Source organism: Panthera leo, chromosome C2, assembly GCF_018350215.1.
Source record: "Panthera leo isolate Ple1 chromosome C2, P.leo_Ple1_pat1.1, whole genome shotgun sequence".
Taxonomy (NCBI): domain Eukaryota; kingdom Metazoa; phylum Chordata; class Mammalia; order Carnivora; family Felidae; genus Panthera; species Panthera leo.
Genome location: NC_056687.1, coordinates 95,758,938 through 95,785,020, shown reverse-complemented (window position 1 = coordinate 95,785,020; position 26,083 = coordinate 95,758,938). Strand labels below are relative to the sequence as shown.

Below are 26,083 nucleotides of genomic sequence, written 5' to 3'. Positions count from 1 at the left end.
CTGTACACAATTGGGGAGCCATGGGATTGGGGAGTGGAAGATGGCCTGGGGCGTAGAGAAGGTAGAGTTGGGGAGAATGATTAGGAGGCTCTTGCAATAATAGTTCAGGTAGGTAATGCTAAAGACCTGATCAAAAGCAATGGCGGTAGGAATGGTGAGGAAGGGAAGAATTCCAAACATTTCAGTTGTAGAATCAATTGGAGTGGTGACTGATGGACAGAGAAGCATGGTTGGGATGCCTCCAAAGTTTCTAATATGAGTAACTGAGTGACCAGTGATGAAGTTATCAGAATTTTAAAATACAGCAAAGGGGGCAGGTTTTGTGGGGAGAGTGGTGCTTTTTATTTTTATTTTTAACGTTTACTTATTTTCCTTCAGTAAACTCCACACCCAAGGTGGGGCTTGAACTCACAACCCCAAGATCAAGAATCCCATGCTCGACTGGGCCAGCCACGTGCCACATGAAGTGGGGATTTTTAATTGGGACATTCAGTGGAGAAATCCAGGAGACAGTATATTTTGAAATTGTAAGCATGACTAAGAATCCCTAGAATAATAATAGTTTTAAGAGTAATTCACTCCCAACTTCTTAGGTTCTCTCTCCCATTTATCTTACTAGCTGCTTGTACTTCCCTAGCTTCCAACTCTTGGATTCTAAAGGTCAGTTTTGAGAAGCAACGTAGAAAATGGAGTGGAGGATCCAAACTTTGTTTTAGGTGAGCGGTACTACCTCGCACTTCATATGGTAAAAGAAAATTAGGTTAGGTCTCAATTCTGCGATCTACCAACTGTGGAGACGTAGATAAATCAGTTCATATCTCTGCCCCGCAGTTCTTTGTTTTCCCATCTTTTAAATGGGGTTAGAAGAATTTACACATGGGGAGTGGGTGGGTCAGGACTCGTTGAAAACACAGGAATAGCCACAGAGACGTCTGAATTCCGTGGATCTTAGTGATACTATCTCTCTGTGAAAGACTCCACCCCAAACGTACTGACCCTGAGTGGGGTGGGGCCCGGGAATCTGTATTTTAGTAGTTCCCAGGTGATTCAGATGCTCAGTCAGGATTGAGAACCAAGGGCTCTTACCAGCCCTTCTGTTCTCTGAACCACTTCTCCATTTCCTTCTCGTCCCAGCGATTTCCAGCTCCCGCAACAAAAGGAGCGAGTGAGGAGGGGCGAGAAGGCGTCAACATAGCCCGGCCGGCCCGGGTCCCAGCCTCGCCCGGGCCCTCTCCCTCCCAGGGCGCCCGGCGCCGGACGCTAGCCGCCAGCCGCCACATTACATAACGGGCCCACGGCCCGCTCTCGCGAGGTTTCCAACCCCCCCCCCCCCCCTCTCCGCCCCTCCTCGCTCCACGTCAGAGGGAACCGGGCGGAGCGGCCAACATGGCGGAACGCAGGCGACACAAGAAGCGGATCCAGGTAGTAAAGGCGAGCCCCGGGGTAGGGGGGCTTCAGGGCGCTCGGGAGTAGAAGAAGCGAGGGAAGCCCCCGGAAAGGCGAGCGAAACCGAGGGCAAGACGGGGTGGGGGTTCCTCCGCGAGGCCTCCGGGCGCGGGCTGCGTCGTTGTGAGGGGCCTGAGGGGGGGCGGTGTTGGCGACGGCAAAGACCGAGGCGGAGGTGGTGGGGCAGCGGCGGAAGGTAAGAGGCGCCGCGCTCGGAATCGGCGGCGGAGGCGCGTCTGCCAGCCTAGGATTCCTGTGGCTGCTCCGGCCCAGGCCTCCTCGCGAGCTCAGACACCGACCTCCCCGGGCTCCTCCCCTCCTTTTTTTCTGCCTCATCCTCTCGCCTTAGTTATCCCGAAATTAAGGCCATGGTAATTAGGGTAGGAGGAGGCGGAGGGCTGACCTAAAGCATTCGGTTCTTTGTGCGCGAATGGGAGGAACGTAGGTGAGGGAGTAACCTAGGTTTGGTCAGCTGCCCCGGGGGCCCGGGCGACGGTCTGGCAATCCAGATGTTCAGTTGCGTATGTCCTCCTTTCTCAGTGTTAGGAACAGGCCAGTTGAAGCTTTCCGGCTTTCTTCCAGGCGACACGGTGTAAATAAACACAGCGTCGTTGGTACTGCGACGACCTGGTCGCGCCCAGAAACCTCTCACATGCCAGCGTGCCGGCCCCATAACCTACATAACATGCCTCCCTCCTTCCACATGCCTGTCATCTGTGCCCATCTTCCCTGCCGTTTTCCCCCTGTTGTTCTAGCTTTTTGCCAAGAGGATTAAACACATGGAACGTCTTAGACTCAGGACGATTTCTGTTAGTCGTTGCCTCCTGAGCTTATCTGCCTAGAAACCTTCCGACGGCATCACAAATGGATAAAATGTTGTGAGTTGTTACGATGCCAATCACAAATTGTGACACTCATCGTTGACTTTCTGTTTCTTGGGATTTCATTGCCTAGAATGACTTTTTTTCTGTGTAATGTTTGATTCCTCCATTAAAAAAAAAAATTTATGACTTAATTGGACTACACCAGAGTTGATCTGAGCCATGCACGTTAAAATTCTCCTGAAGACTAGGAAGCGCTGGGGCGGGGGGGGGGGGGGGGGGGGGGAAGATGCCAGCGGTGAGTAAATTTGGACTTGTGGGATTGGGCAGAAGTAAGAAAGTCTTCCGAGCAGAGCGCAGAAGAGAATCAGAGACAAGTTCCCCCAGGTTCCAACAGGTCATCAAAGCAGGGTTTAAGGGGATTATGGAAGAAGTTTCTAATGACCCTATTCCCAGTGGCAGGATTTGGTGTTATCACCCTTGCATTAGAGTTTGTATTGAAGTTGCCAGTCAAATGCGTACTCACGTACGTAAACTCACACACAGAGTGCATTTTATGCCCTTTAGCACGCAGTATTTGCCCGCTTTCAGCTTTAACGTTGTGAAGGTGAACCTTACTCACTTTTGAACTGCGGCTTTTTTTTTCCCGTCTCGATCCTGTCTTAAAGAGTAAGGTAGATGGAGAAGCTGTGTAGTGGTGGTTGTGTCAGGGACCTAAAGCTTGAGCCACAGTGTTCTGTTTGCACCCTCGTTTCACCGGTTACTGGTTGTGTAACTTTGGGCAAGTTACTTAACTTTTCACCTCGACTTACAAATTGTAAGAAAGGATATGTACCTCAAAAAAAGGAGAGGTTGTAGGGTTGTTGCAAAAATAGGTGAGTCAGTGACTTGTTATTAAAGATTATAGACGTTATTAGGAGTGTTTGGCCTGTAACTCCTTCCTTTCCCCTTCTCCAAAAGGATGAAAGGTTTGGGTTGGCTGTTTTGGTTTCTGTGAAGCACTCTGACGTACTGAAGAAAGATTAACAGCTATCCATTCAGTGAATAAACCATCACCTTGTGAATTCCGTAAATATAGCTATTTATCCACTGCTGTGAATTTGGGGGTTAGATATATATGTGAGGATCCGATTGTTAAACATCAGTTTGGCATATTCCTAAATAAAAACATACTAACATTTATTATTCCCATCCTGGAGGTTTACACATAGCTGTACTAGAATGTTGTAGAGATCTTGGGAGTGCTATTTGGAGTACTGCTGTGCAGTGTTAACAAACTAATACAAGTGTACAATATCTTACAATCTCCTTGGGTCCCCCCCTACCCCCCAAATCAGAAACTGTAATATTGGCCTCACTTTGGACAAAAAGATCAAGTGTAATGTCAAAGTTCAGAGTTTAAGTTACAGAAAAGATTCTTTTATAAGACTTTTGGGCAAAAAAGTCTGTAATATCAGCTGAGTTTCCTGTTTGTTACTTGATGTTTCATATTTAGAAAAGATTCTTATGTTTAATAAATTCAAGTGACCTTGACTTGTAATTTTATATTGGAAGAAATGATTGGTATAATATCAGAGTTTCGAAAAGTAGCTAATTCATTTGCTTTTTCTAGTGTTACATAATTTCAGATTCTGATATCCCATCAAAGTTGGAAAGAAGGGGACTGTTTTGTCACACTTTCTTCTTGGATTCACTTTACTGATCACTGAAAACTGGAAGTGAGCTACATGTTTATTAATGTTAGGAGATTTTAATGATTGAGATTCTCAAATGAGAGTGATCTCAATACAAATTAATGAACCATTTGAAAATAAATAATTTTAAGATTTAAGAAATGAATTATGCAAGTTTTAAAAAATATACAGTATGTGCATATTGGTTAGCAAAGTGCTTACTGGTTTGGAATCCTGGTGTCATGAAAGTTTAGAGTTGAGAAGGATTTTCAGATAGTAGAATTTGTTTGGAATCCTTTTGCACAAATGCCGTTCTTATGGGAAAAGCAAGATGGTAAAGCCCTATAACCTGGTACCCCCTACCATTATCCCATACTCATTGTCCTTAAACTATTTTTGGGACCTACATCTAAAAGTATTACTAGTATAAAACTTACTGATCTAATATATCACCATCATTTTATGGATAAACTAAGGTTCAGTGAGGTTATGTGACTTGACCCAGAGTCAGTCATCAAGGTAGTAAAACCAGATTTAGACCAAGTCTTCTAGTTCCCAGTTGAGTGTTCTTTATACCTCCCCAGTGGTTAAAAAAAAAATTTCGGAAATACTTTAACCCTGAAGTCCTTATATTAAATAATATAACATAAAGATTTAACACGACTTGTCCCTGCTAAAGAGAGAAACCTCCCATTTAGTATTCTGTTTATGTGTATTCGGTTGAGTTTGGGGACATTTAAATGGCTTCCTAATTCTTAGAACTTTGGTAATCTGCATCTCAGTTAATTTTATTGTACCCATCTGTCTTCCTAGCAGTAAAACCCTGACATGTCATGGGCCTGTATGCTTAATTTCAGAAAAGGGAAGGAAAGAGAAAGTTTGTGACTATATAATCTGACTCTTTGAGACCTTCTGAAGAAAATAAGACAGAACCCATGAAGCCAGTCCTAAGTCCGAAAACTCACCCAGAGGCTTACTGGAGGGCTTGCAATAGGAGTCAAACACAGAAGGGCACTGTCATAGTCAAGATACAGAGACTCTTGTGAAGCTTTATTAGTAACGTGCTGTGTGACTTTAAGCATATAATTTACCTAAGTCCTCCTCCAGCTTTCAGGTTTTACTCTGTTAATCTATTTGCATTTCACAAATATTTTACACTGCTTGCATGAAGATACGAATTTATAATTTGTTAACTAACCTTTTTCTTTTTTCCTTACTTCACAGATCAACCAAACTTATTTCTACTGAATGTAACAATTAAGAAAATTCTGTAAGATAGAAGACTGGCTTTTTTTTTGTTTTTTAAGTTTATTTATTTTTGAGAGAGGGACAGCACGAGCAGGGGAGGGGCAAAGAGAGAGGGGGCGGGAGAGAGAGAATCCTAAGCAGGCTCCACGCTGTTAGTGCAGAGCCCAACACAGGGCTCAAACCCACAAAACTATGAGATCATGACCTGAGCTGAAATCAAGAGTTAGATGCTTAACTGACTGAGCCACCCAGGCACCCCAAAGACTGGCTTACTGATTCTTGATCTAATGTTTTTTCTCAAAAAAATTCTTGTAACTACTGGCTAAAATAAAATACAGCTAAAAGTGATAACCCCTATTTCATTACAGTATTTGCATGTTGATCTATTCTAAAGTAAAAATAGCATTTAAGTAATTTAAAAAGAGTGTTCTAACCAGCTTATATAATTTTGGGTTGTGAGTTGCAGCAGCCAGCATCTTGGTATTTGGGTGCAAAGATGGCAGTCTAGCCTCAAAAACCTTATTGGCTCTTTGCTTTCTAAGACATTTGAGCTCATTCATTGAGCTATAAAGTTCTCTTCATTTAAGGGTTGATGAGCTGGCTTCTCTCTCTCTCTCTCTCTCTCTCTCTCTCTCTCTCTCTTTTAAGACTTTTTAAATGTTTTTTTATTTATTTTGAGAGAGAGAGAGGGAGAGAGAGAGACTCCCAAGCAGGCTCCATGCTGTCAGTGGGGAGCTCAATCCCACAAACCGTGAGATCATGACCTGAGCCGAAACCAAGAATCGGACACTTCACTGACTGAGCCACCCAGGCACCCCTGGCTTCTCTTTATTAGTGGTTGATGCTATTCCCAAAAGGCCTTCACCTTTTTGTTAGAAGGTTTCTAGAAAAGTTATGAAAATATTCTGAAGATTTGTTCACATCAAAAGAGAACAAAGAGGGGAAGTATTATAGTCTAATGCGTAAACAGGAAGAGAGTAAGACTGTTTTATACTCTTTAGGCTTTAGCAGGGCAGCAGTGAGAGTGGAGACTCCATGGCAGGATCTCCCTAACCAGCTTCCCATGGTCATGTTCTCTTGGTAGTCTTCTTTCTGGCTTCTTCAGGCTTCAAAGCCAGAATCTTTCTATCTGGCTTCAAAGCCCCAGCAGATGGAACAAATTCTATACTTTTCTCTTAAAGGCATTCTACAATATGATAACTTATATGTGGTATAATGAACATTTCATAATATTTCACAAAACAAATTGGAAACCTATTAAGATTTGAAGAAGGAGCAAGGAAGGTTATCAGTTGTGTTACACCAATATCTTGATAGAATTCACTACATTTCTAGGGAATTACTTCAAGGGAAGTTATTGATACTTTTTAATAAAAAAGTAACTGGATAAGTAACTGTATCTACTTGGGAAAGATTATCCAAGTCCATATTTTCTGGGTCTCTTCTGTTCATTGTTGCTTAGTAGTATCTTTAATTTACCAAGGAGGGAAAAGGAATAAAAGTAGATTACTTGAGTCTGTCTTGATGTTGTTAGAAGAGTGGTGAACTTTGAAGTTAGTTGTTAAAGTGAGGTTTAAAAGTGTTATGGATTCGTGTAGTATCAGATTCCCTACTGTATCATATAATAATAGAATAAATAGACTTTTCCATTTCTTGTGTATCCTCATATCAGATTTTACATGTGATGCCTCTGTCAACAATCAGTAGATGAGTACATTTATACCTGTGTTTAGTAAATGGTTTGATTGGGTGCTAGTATGAGTATAGACTTGTCACGCCTAAAGTTGATGTGCTTGAGAAATATGTATGATACGATTTTGGAAAATAACAATTGCTATTTTGTATAATTATAACAAAAGATAGGTATCATGCTTTACAAATTTTGGTATTAACTGAAGCACCTAAAGGTATTCTAGGTATACACTCAGTAAGTATGTATTTGAACAATTTATGTTTATCTAGACTTATTTCCCATGGTTATTTTTAATCAAGCATATACAGTAATAACTTATCAGTTGATTACAAAAAACTTTACATTGACAACAGATGTATCAAATGAGAAAAAAATTGAGCATAGGTGGGTGTGATAATAAAATAGAATTGGTTTCCATGAGCCAATTAGTAGTAGCTCATTATTTTCAACTATTTGTAATATTACTTTTTGGAATACACAAATATATAGGATATTATTTACTAATAGATGAGCCTCTTAGAAATGCATTGTATTATTCAACCAGAATTTAATACTATCATTTAACATATGATACTAACATGTTAATATATGTTAGTGTGATTTCAAAAATTGAAATATAGGGGTGCCTGGGTGGCTTAGTTGGTTAAGCATCCAACTCTTGATTTTAGCTCAAGTCATGATCTCACAGTTCATGAAATGGAGCCCAGTGTAGGGCTTTGCATTGATAGCACCAAACCTGCTTGGAATTATCTCTCTCCCTCTCTCTCTGACCTTTCCCTGCTTGTGCACGATCTCAAAATAAATATTAAACACACACACACACACAAATTGAAATGTAGATTTTTTTCACCTTTTAGTGTGTCAGAAAGTATACTTTGTGGTTCAAATCATTGTGAACCTTGTGGTTTTAGTGAACTGGGAGTGTTAACTTTTGTGAATTAATTTTTGTTAATAGTGTTAATTTTGAAATGCAATGTTTTCAAGATTCTACTTTTGTATGATACATATTTTTCTATATAAAACTAAAGGTTTTTTATTCACGCAAATATTTGGTTTTTACTGTAGTCTTCATTTGGATTGAATAGTTTGAACTTTTAATTTTTATTGCCACACATAACCCACAGATGGGGTACTAGTAAAGTATAAGAATCATACACTGTTAATTGGGCAACTGGGAGAAGAGGATTTGGAAAATGCAGAGTAAGAAATATGAGAAGTAGCTGCCAGGTGATTTAACAACCAAAGTACAGGCTTTCACTTCATCCAACAAGTTACTCCCTTTTCAGGATAAAATTGAAGCTGGTACTTTGGTTTGTTCATTGTTCCTCATTTTCATCAAACATAACTGAATTCAGACTTAACTGAAATTTGTGGGAAAACTGACATAAAGACTGATAACTTGGATTATTTTTTCTATTTTGTGTTATTAGAATGTCTTATCTAAAACATAACTGTCTTTAGCATTAATTGTTTTCAGCATCTAGATTCTTGGCAGATAGTTCTTTACGAATATTTGACACTTCATTTAAGAAACAGACCTTCCCGAAATTACTCACGTTTAGATTATACATTGCTGAGAATATTGCTTGAGTGCTCTCTGTATCATGCTTACATATGTAATTAAAGACAGTACTTTTGTTTTTGTAGCTTATAGCACTACAACAACTTCTAAAAGTGTATCAGATGTATACAAATGTAGATTGCCTTCATTTTCTTCAGTATATAGGTGGGGAGAAGACGTACACAGGAGTAATTGAAAGGGAAGAGAATACACCTCTTTAGTATCTGAAATAGTATTCTTATGGCTCCCACACTGGGACAGATCTCTCTGGTTAATTTGGGAATTCCTCCTGTAGTTTGTTGTCCATTGTTCAGGGTACATAGCTTTGTTAAATTTAACATTTACTTATGGCACCTGTTTCTACTTACTTTGACATTTGGGCACTCACTACTGGCAACCTCTTAATCTTTTAAATTACTGCTTTGTGGCTTATAAAAAAAGACCGGGCAAGAGTGAGGTGAGCTAGTACAAAGTAGTTACCATACTGGAAAAACAACTCAACAGAAATGCCTTAGCTGAGGTGAAGAGGCAGGTTTTGGCCCTATCAACAAGTATTTGAAAAACATGTAATTTTTTAAATCTCTATTCTGTCTTTTGTGTATATTATCAGGTCTCCTCCAGAGAAGACTTGAAAGAAAGGCTTATACTCCACTTTAAAAGATTTGTAGAACACATATGTAAATTCAACACATGAATTTGTGAAGTAAGTGATTACACTAAATATTCTTATTTTGCAGGAAGTTGGTGAACCATCTAAAGAAGAGAAGGCTGTAGCCAAGTATCTTCGATTCAACTGTCCAACAAAGTCCACCAATATGATGGGGCACCGAGTTGATTATTTTATTGGTAGGATTATATCAGTAAAATTCTATTAGTGTACATATTTTATGAAGATACCTAAATTTGAGATATGTAGACATTTTAAAAGTGCTTTCCAAGTATTGTACAGAGATGCAGCTGGGTGATGGACATATGGCAGTTGATTATCCTGTTCTTGCCTTTTTTGATTACAAATGTCAATAGTAAAAAGACAAAAGAAAGTGCTTTGTAATAACACTAGTTGCAATTTTTTTTAATGGGATTTATTTTCAGTGATAATACTACATTTTGTTCAGATAGTAAAAGTACTTGAAGATAATCTTTTTGTAAAACTCTGGAATAGAATTCAATGGGAAACAAGTTTGATGGAACCAATGTAGGAGCTTTGGTTCTTCACATAATCCAAAGGACCTCATTATAAGCTAATGTCATCTATAATGTGGCCCTGTAGCTTATAAATAGTGGTTGAAAAAAAAATAATATGAAAGTAAAATAAACGCTAGTCTCATCAGACATACTATATTTAGTTTCTTCTTGTGATAGCAGTAGATTGTTCACAGAGCTTATTTCTCAGTGGGTCATGGTAAACTTGATAACAGAATTTCTATTACTGTCGGGAAGATTTTTGGTTAGTTTATTCTACATTTAATTGTGATTATGTGATAAGAATGATACTTATATTGATTTTAAATGTTTTTGTCTAGAACATTTCCACATAATATATCTGGTCTTAGTTCATATTTTTGAATGTCAGTTATTTCCCAACATTACTTTAAAAAGACCCTTATTGCTGTGTTTCACAAATTTAAGTTTTGAGGAATTGTTTATCTATCATGATCATGTCCGAATTAATTTCCTTTGAATTTGGTTTTATTTTCTGATGCCAGAATATCTTATAAATTATTACTTAGACATAAATTCCCATGTATACATAATTTAAAATGATAAATTTTTTCTTTAGCTTCAAAAGCAGTGGATTGCCTTTTGGATTCAAAGTGGGCAAAGGCCAAGAAAGGAGAGGAAGCTTTATTTACAACAAGGGAGTCTGTGGTTGACTACTGCAACAGGTAGTGTTTATTTCTTAGTGATGGATAACATAAGTAGTGATTTAAAAATACTTGCCATAGTCCTAAAGCTCCTTCCCCATTTTTATCATTAAATGTAGTGATACTAGAACATAGCTCAAACAGAGCTTTTTCATGCAACCTGGATTTTTTTCAGTACCTTTGGAAATGCATTTATTTGGTTTTAGACTATGATATTTTCATAATTTTAATTTGTATACATTTGCCAGGCTGACCGAGCTGAAAGGTCAGCAATACAAATCCTATACCAGTGTTAAAAGTAACCAAAAAAAGTCTTTCTTTTCTACGCAAATGGCTAGGGAGTCTTTCCCAAAACTTTGACAGGGATTCCTAATAGACCTGTTATATCTGGGTTGTTTGTTTTTGTGCCTGTATGGCGTTAGTCAGTCAGGTACCCTTCCTTATTTTGTTGGTGATTGCTAATGTATTCCTTGTAAAATCAAGGCAACCACAGCATCTGCCTTTTCTTGATTCCATGGTGAAGCATAGATAGTTCAGTAACATATCCATGTTTTTCATAATAGGTACTTCTCCTTTGGGAAAAACTTCTGATGGTGAGTGGTATACCAAAACCACTTTCCTCTGAAAATAAATATATTGATTTTTCTTTCAGTTTTTTCTCTTGGCTTACTTACTAAAATAATTAGGCATATTTATTAAGATGTTAATAAACCAAATTTTGGGGCGCCTGGGTGGCTCAGTCGGTTAAGCGGCCGACTTCGGCTCAGGTCATGATCTCGCGGTCCGTGAGTTCGAGCCCCACGTCGGGCTCTGTGCTGACAGCTCAGAGCCTGGAGCCTGTTTCAGATTCTGTGTCTCCCTCTTCTGACCCTCCCCCGTTCATGCTTTGTCTCTCTCTGTCTCAAAAATAAATGTTAAAAAAAAAAAAATTAAAAAAAAATAAATAAACCAAATTTTGTCTTTATCACTGAAGTTTATAATTGGTAGGAATCTTACATTTTAGATTATTTTATGTTTGGTAGGGAGATACACATAGTATTTGCTAATATGTTGGTTAATGGCATTTAAAGTATCAGTCACATGACACCCCTCTAAAAACCACTGTTTCCCAACCTGGTTTTAAAACTGAAGTTAGGGGCGCCTGCGTGGCTCAGTCAGTTGAGTATCCAATTCTTGATTTCAGCTCAGGTCATGATCCCAGGGTCATGGGATTGAGCCCCACATTGGGCTCCACAGTGAGTATCAACCTCTCTACCTCTGCTCCTTTCCCCAGCTCACTCTCTCTCTCTCTCTCTCTCTCTCAAACAAAACGAAATAACAAAAAATAAAACTGTGATGTTAAAGAACTATCAAATATTTCTTAAAATTCTTAGTTGCCAAAAAGTAGAGTCACTGTTGGACCTTTCAAAAACAATGAAAATTTCACTGTTGGGGCAGGAATGAGCTAACAGTGATGTACCTGGTATTTTTCTTTACAGCCATTTCTATAGAGTTCCAAAGTGCAAATTTCTCTGCCTGCCTCAAAAATAGATTTTTGTTTTACATATGGTGTGAAAATTAAGATACTATACATGAAAAAACAGAGAAGCTAGGTAATGTACTCAAAAGTAGTAGAGCCAGAATTCTAAATCCAACACTCTAGCTCCATAGTCCATGCTCCTAACCACCATGATATACTACCTCCTCCAACAAAATGATGATGCATTTAATGAAGCAAATTAAGATGAAGGATTCATCTGTCAATACTATTTGAATATTAAATCTGTGAGCCCAGAGAGAGCAGCAAGTACTAATCCACATCTCTTGTCCTTTTAGGAGCCTTGATCCCTTGTTACATGAAGAGCCTTAAAGACCTAGAGATATACTCACTTTTCATTGTAGATGTTATTCCCATTCATGCCAGGTTGTTTGTGTCCTTTCTACATGGAAATAGAGAAGCATAACTACCTAAATGTTTCAGAGCCACTTCTGATAAGCCATGGCCAGCCCTCGTGGGTTCCATCCTGACTACAAATAAAACCACAGAGATATTTGTGTAGTCTCATTTTATGAAGTTGATCAGTAGACTTGAGGGAGTCTGAAGAAAAACAAAACAGGAAGATGTAGAATGATACAAAGAGCAACCTTTTCTAATGTGCTCTGTGCCTCGTAATGGTCTGCTTTGAGTATGAATCTAATTCTACATGTGACTTCGCATCTCCAACCCACTACTCCAGTAATGTCTTTCTCACTCTCATTCATATACCACACTCATTCTTTTCTGGTCTTTCATTGATCATAACCTGCCATTTTCCCCAAATGGTTTTTTGTCAATCCTGCCTGCCTCTCAATTTAAATATCCCTCCAGTTCTCTCTCTGCCATGTGCTATTCCACAGGTCCTCCAGCCCACATTAATCTTTGTATCTAAGGTTCTATAGCATTTATAAAGTTAGTTCATACACTATACCCCTTAGCTATTTGAGAATTGTTGCATATGAATCAGTTTTTAAAATTTCCTGCCAGCCATATCTGAAGGCAGTTATAGGACTATTTTCTGCTTTAGTGTAACTCCATAGCAATTAGCACAGCGTGGGTATTTAAAAAAACGTTACTATTGCTACATGGGTGAAAGTCTTAAACATGTCTGGCTTCAATAAATGTTTGTTAAACCTGAAAAAAAAGTAAGAGGTGAGGAAAAAATACAATTTAATGACTTTGCATAAGCTGCTTTTAACAATCCATTTGTGTATTCAGCAGTTATAAAATATCTGTTGTATTCCAGGCCCCAAGAATACAAAGATGACTGTGACTTGGTCCCCACCTCCAAAGTACATATTCTAGCCTTTTAGAGAAGACTCATGACTAATTACAATGCATTGTGTTCTGTAAGGAGGACAGGGATGAGAAAACGTCAAGAATGGCTTCACAGAGAAAAGGTTTAATCAAAATTTGAAACATAAATAGGTGATTACCCAGCAAACAATGGGAGAAAGGACAGTCAATCCTGGCAAAGGGAGCAGAACATACTGGAAGAAGGAAGTAGTTCTGTGGAAATGTAAGAGAGCTTTGTGTGAGTGATTTGTACTATATGATATGTTAAATCAATGAAGGCACTGGTTTTGTTACAATAGTAAATGTCATCTCACTTTTCCAGTCATAGAGTGAGTTGAAGTAGGCATTCTCTAAAGACCTGTCAAGGAATATGTCAATAATTTTACTTACTAGTGAATAGATTGATGCTATAATGTAATAATGTGAAACCAAAGTATGTGTATGTATATTCTGTAACTATTAAATGAAATTCAAGGTTTTGCTATAGCAAAGTTTGCTTACTTTGAGTACGTATATTCCAGGCATCATGCTAATAACAATCTACGTGTGATTGTGAGATAGAAATTTTACTAAAATTAAATAATGTACCCAAACCCACATAGTTAAGTGGTAGAGGTGGTATTTGAGCTCATGTACCTGAATATGACTTGTTCGACACCAGTTTTATTGTTTAATAGTCTGCATTTGACCCTTGAACAACCTGAGGGTTAAGGGGTGTCAACCCCACACAGTCAAAAATTCATGTTTTTAACTCCCCTCCAAACTTAACTACTAACAGCTTTCGTTGACTGGTAGTCTTACCGCGAACATAAACAGTTGATTAACATGTATGTGGTATATGTGTTATATGCTGTATTATAAAGTAAACTAAAGAAAAGAAAATGTTATTAAGGAAATCATAGGGAAGAGAAAATACACTTGTAGGGCATACTGTATTTATTAAAAAATAATCCGTGTATAAATGGACCTGCGTAGTTCAAACCTGTGTTGTTCAAGGATCAACTGCACATGGGTGGCAGATACTAATGGTACAGTCTGTGGGACATTTCAGACAGTTGCAGAGTTTTATGCTGTGTAGATGTGAACAAGTAGAAGGCCAAATGAGAAGACCTAGAAATTAGTTTTGTGGAAATGTTCATGGAGTGGACCCCAGTTGGGCAGCAGAATAAAGCCCAGCCAGGCAGTTCAAAACAGAGGCCTCAGAGGGCACAACATAATGACCAGAAATAAGTGGTCACTGGACAGGAAGAAAGCACTTAGTTAAGAAGTGGTATGATGTGCTGGAGCAGGCATTAGTGGAGGTAGTGGAGGTAGTGGAGGTAGAAAGGTGGGCAGTCAGCAGCCACAGATGGTGGATTTGAGACTTAGTTTGTATGTTGTGTTTGGTAGTTGTACATTATCAAGGAAGCAACGAAGAAGCAAATCAGGAACTCTGAAACTGGAACATAAGATTTGAAAGGATGGCTTTTAGGTAACAAAAGTAAGGGCAACTCAGTTTCTTGAGTAGGATTGTGAGGCTAGAAAAGAACTACCACTTAGATTGACTTAATTTAGGGTCTTCTAAGCTTATCAGATGAAGAAATGAATAAAGCAAAGATATCTTAAGTAGTTTATGCTAGTAAAGGGAGCAAACAGACATAAATTATATATTAAGTTAGAAGATGAATGCAATGGCTAGGATAACAGGAAACAGGAGAGAGGATGGGGGATGGGTTTATAATTTTAAACAGGATAGGGCTAGTTGAGAAGGTAACATTTGAAGGAAGTGAGGGAGTGAACCAAAAGGACATTCTTGTTTGAGGGAAGAGCATTCCAGGCAAAGAAGGGCATACAGAGCAAAAGCCCTCGGGTAGGAATGTTTGAAAAAAATAATTACTGAATAAAGAACAATGCACTGAGAGAAATTAGTGAAACAAGGAATACTTGGTGTTTTGCCAGTATATTGTACAATTTTCAGTTTGTTACTGCTGTGGTTGTTTTCAGAGTCCAGGAATATCACCTTAGCATATTTAGTTATTCGTTACTTAATTGAAGATATTTCATAATAGTGGCAGGCTGAATCATGAGAGAAAAAAATAACATCAAGGAAGACTGCTGAAAACACGATTTAGATCATTCAAATCAGGGGCACATTTTTAATCTGCTAACATTTCTTAAACTGTTTTATTTATTTTCCCCTTCTATCTGCTCTTGAATTTGAAATTTAACATTAAATAAAGAAGCATCTTGATTTACTCTTAATTCAGAGAAAAGTTTCATAAGGATAATTCCAAACTTGTAATCTGTTATATCTAAATTATATGGTTGAAAAATAAAAATTAGATGAAAAACTTATGTAATAAAATTGGCAGTACATGTTTTGATTAGAGGTGGGTTGACTATTTTTCCATGGATTTACTAGTTGTAATTTCTTTCATGAGTTGCCGGTGTATATTTGCTCATTTTGGGGGGGGGGGGGGGGGCAGAGGGGTTAGTGTTTTTTCTTTTCAGTCTATATCTATATAATTGATAAGGAGTGTAATATCATGCCATTTTTCCCATAGGCTTTTAAAGAAGCAGTTTTTTCACCGGGCACTAAAAGTAATGAAAATGAAGTATGATAAAGACATAAAAAAAGAAAAAGAGAAAGGAAAAGCCGAAAGTGGAAAAGAAGAAGATAAAAAGAGCAGGAAAGAAAATCTAAAGGATGAAAAGACAAAAAAGGAAAAAGAAAAAAAAAAAAGATGGTGAAAAGGAAGAATCCAAAAAGGTGATTTTAGCTAACTTTAAGTAAAAATAAAAAATTATTATTTGCACATGATCACTGGCATATGAGCATTTTTGAAATGCTGTGCAGCAACCACTTAAGATAAATATATTAAGGTTCTTACGAATACCATGGTTGAGAATTTTTATTTCTGTGTCTCAAATAGTGAAACTTTTTTTGACTATGAATGAATGTCTTATTGTTTTTCCTTTTTGTGTTTTTTTTTTTTTCATTCTGCTTAACTTGTGTTTTAATAGGAAGAAACTCCAGGAACTCCTAAAAAGAAGGAAACTAAGAAAAAATTCAAACTTGAGCCACATGATGATCAAGTTTTTCTGGATGGAAATGAGGTGAGCATATCTACCTTATAAATAGAAATCCAGTTTTCCATAGGAGTTTTTAGAGTTATCTGTGATGACTTTACTAAGAAAAGAAGTAATTTTGGTAAATCTAACCACATAGGCACTACTTTTTAAAAAAAACAATAATTTCTCTGAATTAGAGTTACAAAAAATGTATAGAATATTAGCCAGAATTAGGTTCAGCTGTCTGTGAGTAATAGGAAACCTGAAATAACAGTGGTTGAAAACAGAATAGATGCTTGTTTCTCATCAGTTAAATCTGAAATTTAGTAGTACAGCTATGGCAGCTCTATGGTGCAGCTGTGTGGGGCAATTAGTAAAGGTTACCTTATGGTCCAAAATGACAGCTAGCCTTATATCTGCATCCAAAGGAAGAAAGGAGAATGAGGAACATGCCTCCTCTTTAAGGACATCTTCGAGGAGGCTAGCAGTTGCATTTCTGCCTGGATTGCCATGGCCAGAACCTGGTCACATGGTCATGCCTACCTGCAGTAAAGTGTTAGAAATGTGCTTTTTGTACTGGTGGTCATTTGCCTAGCTAAAATGCAGGATTTCCTTACTATCAAAGAAAAAAGAGTAGAATGGTTAATGGAGGGCACCAATAGTTTTCTGTCTTTTATATTCAGACTATACACTGACTATACACTACTTTAGAGGCCTAAGATTTTCAATGTTACTTAATGCTTTATTCAAGGAAATTGTATTTATTTCTTTTGTAATGGAAGATTTGTGTGATGGTAGCCTTCCATGAAGACTACTTAACTTAATCATTTAACCAATACAAAAACATTAGTTATATACTGGCCATTGAATTCTTGTGAATTTCAAGGCATATTTGTTTTTGTTGTATCTAATACAAAAGTAGTATATATAAAGTAGTGGTTCCTAGAGCTATGAGTTTGAAATTCTGGGAAAGCTTTTCAGAAAATATGTGCTCTTGGCTCATCCTAGACATACTTGCATGAGAATCTGTAGTATGGAATATAAGGGTGGCACATGTGTGTAATTTGTCTGACGTGTCCCAGGACAATTCTGATGTGAACCCTTGGTTAAGAACTGCTAGAAGAGAAGACCACAGTTCTCCCCTAATGTGAAAGTTCAAACACCTTCAGTTAAACATCAAACATTAGCTATATGCAAGGACATTATAGGTGCTTGGAAAAGCATGATAAATAAGATAAATTCTCTTCTTGGAAGTGCTTGTAGTCTAGCAAAGATACAAGCTTTTAAACATATTACTGTATCATAGGTTGGTGACTGTTAGGATAAGAGAACATCAGTTAAGAATAGTAAATTTAAGACAGGATAAGGAGGGTCTGGAGACCTTGAACACTTGAACTAAGTTTTGAAGGATGATTGGCAGATTACCAGGTACACTGAAGGAGTGTACAGATCTATTAGGTGAAGGACACAGCCTGAGCAAAAGCAGGAGTGCTTGCATTCCTGAAAATACTATATTTTGTTCTATAGAAGGCAACATGCTTTCAAATTTTAAAAGTGGGAAGTGTCTTTAAAAACTGGATTTTTAGAACGCTTACTGGCAGGTGTGATGTCTATGGGTCTGATTCCTAGGGGAAATGTGCAGTTAAAAAAGAAGAATGGTGGGCGCCTGGATGGCTCAGTTGACTAAGCATTCGACTTCGGCTCAGGTCATGATCTAGTGGTTCATAAGTTTAAGCCCTACCTTGGGCTCTGTGCTGACAGCTCAGAGCCTGGAGCCTGCTTCAGATTCTGTGTGGCTTGGGTCATGTGATCTTGCAGTCATGAGAACGAGCTCCTCGCTTTATGTGGAGCCTGCTTGTGATTCTCTTTCTTCCTCTGCCCCTCTCCCCTGCTCACGTGTATGCTCTCTCTCTCTCTCTAAAATTAAAAAAAATAATAATAATTTTTAAAAAAAGAGAAATGGAACCCCCAGTGTTAGAAATAGAATGAAATCAAAGACAATAGAGTTCTGGTCAAAATAGAATCAGGAAATGGAAGAGTTTCCTGATTCAGCTTATGGGCTACAGACTCTCCACAAGGGAGGAGGCAATGAAATTATTGCAGTTAGTCATGGAATCTTTATGTTCACTAAGCATGGATCTTCATTAATGATTCTTTGTGTTTCATCAGTGAGAGGGAATAAGGTAGAGTTGATTGCTGCTGGATCTGTAATAGGGCCTGGCTGAATCTATCTTAACTGTGCTCTTAGCCCAGACTGCTTCTCCTTATACCAGTGTGCACCATTACATTAGGAACATAAAGTTACACAGTTGCTGCTCTTTGGGTGAAAATAAGCAATGGTTTGCACACATGAACAAATTGTTAAATGCATGCAAGTACATGGAAATTTACTTAAGTGCCTTAAGGAATTTATAGTTTAAAAAATTTTTTTTTCTAACTGAATAAATACCCAAAGAAACACTATTCCTGAAAGAAGGGTCTTTGGAATTTGTTTTCTTAGAAACTTAGTTCTTATATGTGAAGAAGTTGGAAGTGACTGTTATAGACGATACAGAATTAAGCTTAACTTTCTAATGTAACCTTAAGCACTGGGGTTTCTTGATTCTTCTAGGTATTTGTGTGGATATATGACCCGGTTCACTTTAAAACATTTGTCATGGGATTAATTCTTGGTAAGTACAATCTCTAAAATTTAGAAAGGAAAATAAAAATGCAAAAGCCATAGAGAAAAATATTTAACATAAAATAGTTATTTTAAAAGAGGTGTACTTGAAATAAGGTTAGAAGATTAATGACAAGCTGAGAAAAATATTTACAAGACATTAAAGCAAAAATGAGATTAACAACCTGGTAGAAAAATGGTAAAGGTGGTCCACAGGTAAAGAAATACAGTGATCAATAATCAGCAATAAGGTAACTTAACCTTGAAGGGGTTAAAAAACTTGCCTAGAATTACTTAGCTTATAAATGATAGAGGTAGAATTTGAATCCTGATCTTTCTTGCTTTCTAAAGACCTAGAACCAGACTTCTGATTTCTTCTGATTATTCCATATGGTCCCATTGTACTTAGAAAAAAAACTGGAGGTGCTTGTATCCAGTTTCCCTAACTACCGAAAAACCATCAGAATACCTGCTGAGCTTTTCAGTCTGTAGGTGCCAGAGCTTCGCCCCAGACTCAGAATCTTCAGAGTGGAATCATTTTTTGGTTTAGTGTTGTTCGGAGGTTGTTTCTTTCAGCTCCTCTAGTTAGTAGACAGATACATTCAGACAATAAGACATTGCTTGAAAGCAGCAGCAGTTGATCATTTAAGGAGCTGACAATGTCACATTTTTAAACAACACTTTTTTTCTAACTATATGTAATTTATACTAGAAAAATCCTAGCCTCCAAGAGTAATAGTTAAAATGTTAGGTTGAGCTATATGAAATGGCTGATAAAATTTACCATTTTCTATCTATAAAAATGGCAATTTTATATGTCTTAATATGTTTATATTTCAGTTTTTCCCCCTAGGAATATGATGACTGTTATTGCAACCAAGCCATTTAAGTTTTAATCTAAAAGTTCTCTATGTAACTTTGTCATTTCTTGTTCTAGTAATTGCAGTGATAGCAGCCACCCTCTTCCCGCTTTGGCCAGCAGAAATGAGAGTAGGTGTTTATTACCTCAGTGTGGGGGCAGGCTGCTTTGTAGCCAGCATTCTTCTTCTTGCTGTTGGTAAGTAGCATTAGTAAATTTGACCTCAGTAAGGAACATACCAAGCAATTTGGGCTATAATCTGGAGCTTCAAGTAAAGCTTAATTGCAACACTAATGTAGGCAAATCAAGGAGTATATGGACCTACTTTTTGGGTCATATCCCAAAACTGACTCAAGCTTGAGGTAGAATATGTACCTGATTAGATTTGGTCTGTTGTGAAGAAAGTATTTAATGTGTCTTCATCTGCATGTAGATATGGCTTAAAGTTTAGCTATCACAGAGACTAATATTTTTACGATGGTTGATGATTTATGAGACATAATCCTTTTAGTAAGACATTTTTGTATTTTGACTTAAGGCAAATGAAACTTGTATTAAATACTTAAATTGTATAAGCTTAATAAATATATATTCAATTCAGTAAATGCCATTTTGGGGAAAAATTTTGCACCCGTGTACCAAAATAAATTCTAGATGCATTAATGTGTTATAAATGGTTTTTAAAAATCAAACAAGGAGACATAAGTAATGTTTTTTTTACACGCCTGATGAATGGGGTCTTTATAGCTAAAGACAAAACAATATAAAAATAATCTACTTCAAATGAGGAAATTAAAAACAAACGATTAACAAATAGCTGAAAAATTCTTATCACTAGTAGTCAAACAGTAAAATTAAGATAACGGAATCGTTTTTTGCCTGTTTAATTAGGAAGTTTTGTTTGTTTGTTTGTTTGTTTTGTTTGTTTGTTTGTTTGGAATGGAGATACTCAGGGCTCCTGGATGGGTCAGTTAAGTGTCCAACTCTTGATTTTGGCTCAGGTCATGATCTCACGGTTCTGGAGATCAAGCCCTGCGTCAGGCTCCATACTGACAGCACGGATCCTGCTTGGGATTCTTCCTCTCCTCTCTGAAAATAAATAGATAAACTTAAAAAAAAAAGAAAAGAAATGGAATCACTCAGTGCCAGGGAAGATCTGACTGAAAGGAAATGCACTTAAATATGAAGAGTGGTGGTAGTTGTGAATAATTTTAATGTTGTTCTTTATACTTGTCTGTATTTTTTACAATGAGTATATTACTTACCATGGAAAAAAAACCATTATTTTACTTAAAATCCTAGTCTTTGAAGATATTTCCATAAAGGGTAGGCAGATTTAATTTAACTTTTTTACTTTGAGAAAGAAGTGGAAGTTTTTCTCAGCTTATCTAAAGCTGTGTATTGATATTTAAACTTACATACAGTATATTATTCCTTGATCCACCTAGATTTTATATTGGTGTATGGTACTAAGTTCTGATTATTTTCCCTAACTGACAAATCCACCTTTCCACCAAGGCATAAGAGAGTACTTCCTATACAAAATTTAAAAAATCACATTATTGACCTAATATCTGTTGTTAGAGGACATACTTTGACCAAGATTATCTGAACTGAGCAAATGTTATTCTGAGATTCTGTGATACATAATAGATTGCTGTGTTATAAAGCATTACTCCTGGGGCGCCTGGGTGGCTCAGTTGGTTAAGCGTCCGACTTCAGCCCGGGTCACGATCTCACGGTCTGAGAGGGGTCTCCCTCTCTCTCTGCCCCTCCCCCGTTCATGCTCTGTCTCTCTCTGTCTCAAAAATAAATAAACGTTAAAAAAAATAAAATAAAGCATTACTCCTATAGTCCTAGCAATTTGCCTCTGCGTGACCCTTCACCCTGGACATCAGGGTGTCCTGAGTTAGTGCCACTAACTGCACCCTATAGCTTATGTAGTATTTTCATTCAGTTTATCATGTTTATGGGTTTCTCTTTTTTCTCTGTGATCTCTGACTGTGTGAAGCTTTCTTCACCCACCTTTCATATTTTCCCTCTTCTAGCTTAGTCACCTTCAGAAAATACCCTGATGGTTCTGCATGTAACAGTGCATTTGTGGGCCAAGAAATTATATCTAAGATTGTGAAGCAGCTAACTAGTGGTAGTATACTACCTGCATCAAGAATGAGAAGCTATATTAGGGCACTTGGGTGGCTCAGTTGGTTAAGCGTCAGACTTCAGCTCAGGTCATGACTTTGCGGTTTGTGGGTTCAGGCCCTGCGTCAGGCTCTTTGCTAACAGCTCAGAGCCTGGAGCCTGCTTCAGATTCTGTGTCCGTCCCCCCCCCCCCCCCGCCGCCCCTCCCCCGCTTACGCTCTGTCTCTCAATAATAAATAAATGTTTTTAAAAAATTAGAAAAAAAAAGAATGAGAAGCTATAAACTTAAATTAGTACTTTCTGGCTCTCAAATCCCTGAAAATTTAGAAGCTCTTTCTTTTTGCTCTTTAAAATATCATTTTTTCAGTAGTGTTTTCTATCATCTTTCATTTTAAATATCCTATGGATTTAAGTATGCATTATAGATTAAATAATCTTGTAAATTAAAGCAGAAAACAAACCCAACATTTTGTTACTTCTCTTAGGCACTAGAGTTCCAAATATACTTTCAAATAGTTTTGATCTGTAGCTGAGTTATAAACTGGATATTTATTTTATATTATCCTATGAAGTATTATATATTAGTCAAAATTCTATTTGGTGCTACTCTGAATATGTATAAGACCTTTGGCGGTTTTCTAAATGGGTCCCGTTTAGTATAAGGATGGTGTGACAGTACATATCACAATGGTTTTCCCATGATTCTTTCACTTTTGCCCCCGGTAATCTAATGCCCCATAGAGGAAGAACTGTAAAACCTGTTAGGATTCTGCTATGCCCAGTTTATATATGTGGAGAATTTAAGTTTCATTTGTGCCATTTCCATATTGCTTTTCGTTGGATTTGAGCCAAAATTTCATATTATGGACCACTGGTCTTACAGCCCTACAAAGTCTATAATAGTATCATAATTTTATTTGGAGAAAAAATGTGCAGCCTCCTTAAAAGACATTTCTTTTTATCAGTGGAATTTATTAATAAATCATAATTGCAAACATATTTGCCATTTCTGTTTGTACCACAAAAGACATTAATGTGTACAGTCTTTCAGAATATTTATGTTCTTTGTGAAAATAGAAATTACTGCTTCATAAAAGTCAAGGCAGCTATAACTATTTCCTTTTATTTACTCAAAGCAGAATAATGGAGGAGGCACAAATGGCTGAGCTTTTTGCAGACCTGATATGTAACAAAACAAAACAGGAAAATCACATAGCTCTGTATAACTGGTAGATGAAGAGAAAACTATATGAAATACTAGGGTTTGGGTTTGTGATAACTTATTGCCCTAAACTTTAAAATTCTCAAATTCTTCCATTATCTAACCACAGTTTTGAGTTTGAGTTTTGAGAAAAACCTCAAGTGCCATTTGTTTAAGCAATCTTTGCTTTGTTTCCTAATATTAGGAGAGGAATCATCCTTAAATAAGCAGAAGTGACATAGTTAATTAACAAAATTGTAGCTAGAAAAATGTTCTTTTATTGTTCAGAAGTGTGTAATTTTACTTAGAAGACTCACCATTTAGGCAGAGTATGCACATGTCTTGGATCCATGATATATTTAGGGCCCTTTGGAAATGTATTTTTGTTTCTTTTAAAATCAGCAGTAGTAATATATGCACATGTATATAACAACCTATGCAGGATTATTTTATATGTATACTACTATGGTCATGAAGAGTGTAATTTTTAATATTTTTCTACAGAGTAATTGCCTCACAAAGGCAAAAGCGCCTACTAGGAAAGTCAGGGTGCAGCCTTGCTTTTTCCCTTTTAAAGGCTTCTTAAGATATCCTTCATCCCTTACTACTCTGTTCCCTTTTTCTTACATCAGAGTCTCATGCATACTGAAAGATCTAACTGATGGCTGTGCTTATTGATATACGATGTAGTCAGGTGTGCCCTCAGCATCGGAGCAGAATGTTCTGTGCCTGGAATACTGTGGTTGCTGCTAGATTAGTTAGGATTTCATTGTTTGTATATAAGGTACATGTAATGTGCAAATAATAAACTCTGAATGTTTCTTCAGTGTTTTATTAATATTCCTTGCTATCTGAGTCAATGCTTGAATTATTCAATTAGAGCCATTTTTCTCCTATAGCTCGTTGCATTCTGTTTCTCATCATCTGGCTCATAACTGGAGGAAGGCACCACTTTTGGTTCTTGCCAAATCTGACTGCTGACGTGGGCTTCATTGACTCCTTCAGGCCTCTGTACACACATGAATATAAAGGACCAAAAGCAGACTTAAAGAAAGATGAGAAATCTGAAGCCAAAAAGCAGCAGAAGTCCGACAGTGAGGAAAAGTCAGACAGTGAGAAAAAGGAAGATGAAGAGGGAAAAGTAGGACCAGGGAATCCTGGAACAGAAGGCTCGGGTGGAGAACGGCATTCGGACACAGACAGTGACAGGAGGGAAGATGACCGATCCCAGCACAGTAGTGGAAATGGGAATGATTTTGAAATGATCACAAAAGAGGAACTGGAGCAGCAAACAGATGGGGATTGTGAAGAAGAGGAAGAAGAAGACAATGATGGAGAAACAACTAAATCTTCCCATGAAAAATCATAATCTGACTAATTTGGGACTAAAGTGCAAGAGGTTGGATTTTCTATGTTGGCTGATCGTCCTAATGTACACATGACATTTGTAGCATTCTCTAAATCCATTTGCTGAAATGTATTTGACATCCAAGCAATTATATTCAGTCCTTCATTTCATAGAATACTATTATTGGTACAGTCTAAAGCCATTTATAAGTTGTATCTGTTTGATAATTTTACAATAAGTAGGTCTTACTTGTTTTGATAGTTATCAAAGATGCATTTTCCACAATGATATTTAGATTAATGGCATTTTTGATAGTTGTATGGCTTTTTACTGTTAGATTAATCAAAATAACCAAAAGGGATAAAAGAGAAACACCAACATTTCAGATTATGCGTAGTTATGTAGCCATTTCACAGTTTCTTTAAAATGAAATGCTTAAACTCCTTGTTCTTGATAGTTAAGCTTTGGTTGATTATAAAAGTATACCAGGGAATTTCTGGGATTCTGAGTTAGCAGGGTTCAAAAGCATTTTGTGGAAACAAGCCAACTAGTAATGGTGCAGTAACACTTTTAGTTTAGCTACAAATTCTCCTTTTCCAACTTAGGAAATCCAAACTGATTTGTACATCTGACTCAGAGAAAGATAGTCATCTCCAACAGAGGAAGCAAACAGCACTGGTTGGAAGGTGATGGCTCTTCCCATTTCCTTGTCGTAAAGTAAAATGTATTCTGTACATAATTTACAAATAAACATTTTATTTTAATTGTTACTTATTATTTAGACATTTTTCTCAACACTTAAATTTGTAAAATTAAGACCATGTAAGGGTATGTTTTTAGAGAAATGGAAGTTTCAATAACCCACAGAACATCTGTGCTCTTTCTACAGCAGCTTCAGTTTTGTGCCAACATTCCATGTATTTGAATATGAGTTAAAAAGATCCTTAATAAATAAGAGCAGACTTAAAGTAGCTGTTTGTATGCCTTAATGTTCGTTTTGATTTATCTTAAATCGATACATTCAGAAAGGAGGTACTGTATTACCAGACCAGGATGCACCTCTATGAAAGATAATTTACTGTTCTAAAATAATCCATTTAAAATAAAGAACATAAAAGAAAACATAAGAGAACCATTGGACTCTTAAGTGCTTTGAACTAGTTTTGCAGTTTGATTTTATGCCTTGCATTACCTTAGTTACAAATCTTCCAGAAAAATCTGGTGTTTACCTATGAGCATAAAATATCATTCCTTGGATTTAGACACTTCTAAAATGATGATGAATATTAAATTATTTTCCTTCAGTCACAGAGCATTTTGCTTTGTAGTTCAAATAGGTGTTGTGGGTAGGTTTTTTTTCTTTAGGCTGTTTCCCATCTAGTGTTTGACTAAAGATGTTAAATTTTTCTAATTGTGAAAAAAGGCATTTTCTGCATACTGACACATTTTATTAAACATGACTTGACTGCTTCTTTATAGTATTCCTTGTAAGTGGACAGAAATACAGCTGTTGATGTTAATGCAACTCTGTCAAGGCTACAGTCATTTTAATAAGTTTCCTCCCGGCAAATGTTCATTGATTTAAGTGCCTGGGTGTTTTCCCCTCACATTTTCAGAACGCTGCTACTGCTTATTTTCACAGGAAGGATATGCATAATTACAGCTTCGAGCTTCTTAATCACCAGTAACACTAATCCCTAT

At 37.2% G+C, this 26,083-nt stretch overlaps 1 protein-coding gene across 1 annotated transcript; it reads left to right on the top strand.

Annotated features, from left to right (window-relative positions):
* Positions 1–1,319: 1,319 nt before the first annotated feature.
* On the top strand, positions 1,320–25,353 carry SEC62 (SEC62 homolog, preprotein translocation factor). Its single transcript, XM_042954996.1, is given in 9 exon segments — positions 1,320–1,422; positions 9,180–9,288; positions 10,223–10,328; positions 15,663–15,831; positions 15,833–15,868; positions 16,123–16,215; positions 18,782–18,842; positions 19,770–19,889; positions 23,934–25,353. Coding segments are annotated over 9 exon segments (1,200 nt in total). The 5' UTR covers positions 1,320–1,386; the 3' UTR covers positions 24,404–25,353.
* The last annotated feature ends 730 nt before the right edge of the window (positions 25,354–26,083 follow it).